General features: G+C 43.6%; 1 protein-coding gene across 1 annotated transcript; it reads right to left on the minus strand.

Annotated features, from left to right (window-relative positions):
* Positions 1-1,057: 1,057 nt before the first annotated feature.
* LOC101786823 (elongation factor 1-alpha) lies at positions 1,058-4,420 on the minus strand. Its single transcript, XM_004962222.4, has 3 exons — positions 4,267-4,420; positions 3,240-3,724; positions 1,058-2,189 (listed from the first exon to the last, which is right to left on the minus strand). Exons 2-3 carry the CDS (start codon positions 3,699-3,701, stop codon positions 1,308-1,310), a joined length of 1,344 nt encoding a protein of 447 aa, XP_004962279.1. The 5' UTR covers positions 3,702-3,724; positions 4,267-4,420; the 3' UTR covers positions 1,058-1,307.
* Between the last annotated feature and the right edge of the window lie 464 nt (positions 4,421-4,884).

The raw sequence follows: 4,884 nt of genomic DNA on the forward strand, positions 1-4,884 counted from the left end.
TTTTTCCTATATGAGTTTTCCTCACAAAGATTTCTCATAGAAGGTTTAATGAGGCAATATCAATATAAGAATATATGTCATATCACCTATTTTTCCATCGGAATTTTTAAAGGTGGTATTCAAGATATATTATATGTCATATCTTCTGTTTTCTCTTTAAGAGTTTTGAAGAAGATATTAAAGACATAGAATTCCTTCGCATATTTTTCCATTGGGTTTTGGGGAAGGTTATTCGAATATGATCCTCAAATCTTAATATTATTGATCTCCTATGAGTTTTCCTTTCCAAGGTTTTTCTCATATGAGTTTGAAATGAGACAATAATATAAATATGCCATATCATTTTTCTCCTTATATTTTCCCATTGAGTTTTAAAGGAGTTTTAATGGCATATGGACATGCAAGTGGGTAATATTTTTCCCATAGGATTTTGGAGGAGTTTTTCCCATATGATAATCAAAGCAAACACATATGTCATATTACATTTTCTCCTATATTTTCCCTAAGGGGTTTAAAGGAAGTTTTTCCTATAACATATATATACACTCTTTACATTTTTCCCACAAGATTTTTGAAGGAGCTATACAAATAATATTTACATCAATATTTAATTATGTAATTAGACATGTGGTAGTTACTCCCTCGAAGGGACCACTTCACGAAGGGGCCACACACCCCTTCAGAAGGGACACCTTCATGCCCCTTGGGTCTATATATGTAAACACTGACACACAGTAATCAACAAGAGAATTCATTCCCTCACTTCATTCTGTCAATTTCACTTCCATTCCTTCGATTCTCTAACAACTATATACTCCCAAAAGATACCAGAAACATACGAGCATCAGAGGATGACAAAGTCCTGAACTCCTGACCAACTCCAGATAATATACTGTCATCTAAAAAACATTATGGCAATGGAAAAACACGTTTTGCAGTAAACACCAAAGACTACACTAAAACTCAAAAACAAATACCCTTCATTTTCTACTGGAGCAAGGCTTGAAAAAACACAATCCAATCAGAAGAGCAAAACAGTAGAAAACAATAAACAAAATGCACAAAGATAAGAAAGACTCCCAACAATACATCCAACGAATAACGTCTCACAAAAGGGTACACATGGTATTGGAGCATTCAAGTTTTAACAAAGCTAAGATGGTACCTAAACAACAGACACATGGCACACCGCCAGCAGACCTCAACAGTTTACAGGATAACAGAAGTGGTGGCGGACAAAACTTGTGTGATAGAGGCAAGGCACCTAGGTATCGCAAAAGCAGATGCAGGATTAACCACCAGGCCCATCATTTCTTCTTGGCAGCAGCCTTGGTAACCTTGGCGCCGGTCGGGTCCTTCTTCTCCACGCTCTTGATGACTCCCACAGCAACCGTCTGCCTCATGTCACGGACAGCAAAGCGACCCAGAGGAGGGTACTCAGAGAAGGTCTCCACCACCATGGGCTTGGTGGGAATCATCTTCACCATACCAGCATCGCCGTTCTTCAGGAACTTGGGCTCCTTCTCAAGCTCCTTACCGGACCGTCTGTCGATCTTGGTAATGAGCTCAGCAAACTTGACAGCGATGTGGGAGGTGTGGCAGTCCAGGACTGGGGCGTAACCATTGCCGATCTGGCCAGGGTGGTTCATGATGATGACCTGGGAGGTGAAGCTGGCAGCCTCCTTGGCAGGGTCATCCTTGGAGTTGGAGGCCACAAAACCACGCTTGAGATCCTTAACAGCAACGTTCTTCACGTTGAAGCCAACGTTGTCACCAGGAAGGGCCTCCTGGAGAGCCTCATGGTGCATCTCAACAGACTTCACCTCAGTAGTCAGGCCAGTTGGACCAAAGGTGACAAGCATACCAGGCTTGATGACACCGGTCTCAACACGGCCAACAGGGACGGTTCCAATACCACCAATCTTGTACACATCCTGAAGGGGAAGACGCAGGGGCTTGTCCGAAGGCCTCTTGGGCTCGTTGATCTGGTCAAGAGCCTCAAGCAGGGTTGGGCCCTTGTACCAGTCAAGGTTGGTGGACCTCTCAATCATGTTGTCACCCTCAAAACCGGAGATGGGGACGAAGGCAATCTTGTCAGGGTTGTAACCCACCTTCTTCAGGTAGGAGGAGACTTCCTTCACAATCTCATCATAACGGGCCTTGGAGTACTTGGGAGTGGTGGCGTCCATCTATATAAATAGAGTAGCAGGAGAACATCATTATTAGCTTTAATGGAAGAGATCGCATGAACAGTAGGCAAACTGTATATACAAGAGAACATCACATCAATAACATTAACAGGTATCACACTTGCATTAATAGGTAAACCATCATATACCACGCACATCAAAATTAGCTAGTACAGGATGCAACAAATAAAGCAAGAACAAAAATACAGACCTCAAAAGGTAACGCATCATATCCTATTACTAAATTACACAGTACATAAGTAACAGCACAATCATATTTATACAACTAATGATGCAACACTTTGCCCTAACATCCTGCACGCATTGGAAATATTCCAATAACTTTGAAGTACCAAACAGTTAAATGAGCAACTTATACCAAAATTATTTAAGAAACATGGACAGCAGATACAGTTTTCACCGAGAGAACAAAGAACAAACCAATTAAAATTAACATGCCAACCAAAATGCTTCCAGATAATTAACATTTTTCAATGGCATATCAACAGCAAGAAGCAAATGTAAACAGGCAGATAGCATGGACAAACAAATACGTAGGAGCAAATATGGATCAAGAGCAAACAGACAGACATCACATAACAGCACATCCAACTAACAGTAGGATAGCGAACAGATTTCACCAGAATAAAAGTAAAAGGACCACAGTATACAAACAATAGCAAGCATTTTATAAGAAAGCAAAATGATTAACAGCATGTGCTCCAATTCTATATTACAACACAAGTGTTTGCTAAGATCAGAACAAAACTCAAAAGAGGCAAATCGTTTAAGACTAAACTACTATCATTGATAAATGTATAGGTAACAGATGGGCAATCATTATGCATGAAATTGAAAGCCTGCCAAATTCAGTAAATGACTCACATGCTCACAATTTCCTTGAAACATGAAGCATCCAGTTTACTAAAAGGAACAGCAAGTACACTAGTTTGGAATTATACAATGCCAAACTATCAAGACTTGACATGCATATTCAAGAAGATGTCATCCAATTAAACATGATTGGCACTTCGATTTCTAGGATCATACCTTGTTGCAGCAGCAGATCATCTGCTTCACTCCGAGAGTGAAAGCAAGGAGAGCATGCTCACGGGTCTGGCCATCCTTTGAGATACCAGCCTCAAAACCACCAGTGGTGGAGTCAATGATAAGGACAGCACAGTCAGCCTGGGAGGTACCAGTGATCATGTTCTTGATGAAGTCACGATGTCCAGGGGCGTCAATGACGGTGCAGTAGTACTTGGTGGTCTCAAACTTCCACAGGGCGATATCAATGGTGATACCTCTCTCACGCTCAGCCTTGAGCTTGTCAAGCACCCACGCGTACTTGAAGGACCGCTTGTTCATCTCAGCGGCCTCCTTCTCGAACCTCTCGATCACACGCTTGTCGATACCTCCAAGCTTGTAGATCAGGTGGCCGGTGGTGGTTGACTTGCCAGAGTCGACGTGGCCAATGACCACAATGTTGATGTGGGACTTCTCCTTACCCATGGCTGCCGGTGAAGCTTAAACCGCTGCATCAGATAAATCAGTTGTTAGAAACAGTAACCAGAGCAAACAAGCAAGTATCTGCGCAGAATTTAAAGGCCAGCTAACAAGCTAGGAGTGTATACAAAATGATGAAAAGCAGTGACAGAACAATTCCACAGATCAGATCAGAAAATAGATCAAACAAAGACGCTGCAACTATTAACATATACATCAACTACACAGCAAATCAACTACACAGCAAAAGCCTCTCAAAATAAAGGAACTGCAGCAACCCTAACCTATAAACATTCGATCCAGAACTACGACTAACAAATCAACCTACAGAATCTATGTAATTATCCGGATCCAGATGAATCCATCCATAAGAGTCAAATCCTAGAACCGAGCGAGCACGTATAACCCACAAACCCTAGGGAAATGGACATGCGAGTACCAACAACGCAATCACTATCAGAGGACCAAATCACTACTAGCACGAGGATGCGGCACAATACAACATCGAATCTAGTCGCGAAAGCATGAAGTAGCATAGATCAAGCGAGGAGCAGCCGAGAAGAAACGGTACCTGAGGAAGCGGATGAGAAGGGGCGTAGGAAGGAGGCGGCGGCGCAGGTGACGGCGCGGGGGAGAGGCTGCCTGGACCTGGTGACGAAGGCGCTGGCCGCTAGGGTTCGGGGCTTTATATATCAGTCGTGGCGAGGAGTGGAGTCGGTGCGTGGCAGGCCGGGCCGAGCCAGCCCAAGGGGAATGACACTGCCGAATCGTGGCGACGGCCCATAAATGAAACCCACGGGGGCTCACTCATTTGGCTGCGACTCTAACTTTTCCAATGGAGCAGTTTTTTCTCACGTTAGAAATTCCTCCGAGTAGTTAAAAATAGCTAATAGCTAGATAAGTGAAATAATCATCATACTCTTTTCTTTTCTTTTCTTTTTTATTTTCATTTTCCATTTATTTTTCTCTCCATCCCATCTTTTTCTCTCCCTCTCATTTCTTTCCTTCCGTTTCTCTTTCTTCCTTATCTAATAAGGCTGCCCGTCGCCTCCTCTCTGTCTCCGCCATCCCGTCTCCACCAGACCTTCCTGCGCCACTGCATCTCCACCGAGCCTCTCTCTGGCGCACCGCTCCGAGCCACGCCGCTGCCCCCTGCCGTGGTGCTCCACCGCTCCGCCCCAACGCCGCC

Source organism: Setaria italica, chromosome III (assembly GCF_000263155.2).
Source record: "Setaria italica strain Yugu1 chromosome III, Setaria_italica_v2.0, whole genome shotgun sequence".
NCBI classification, from domain to species: Eukaryota; Viridiplantae; Streptophyta; class Magnoliopsida; order Poales; family Poaceae; genus Setaria; species Setaria italica.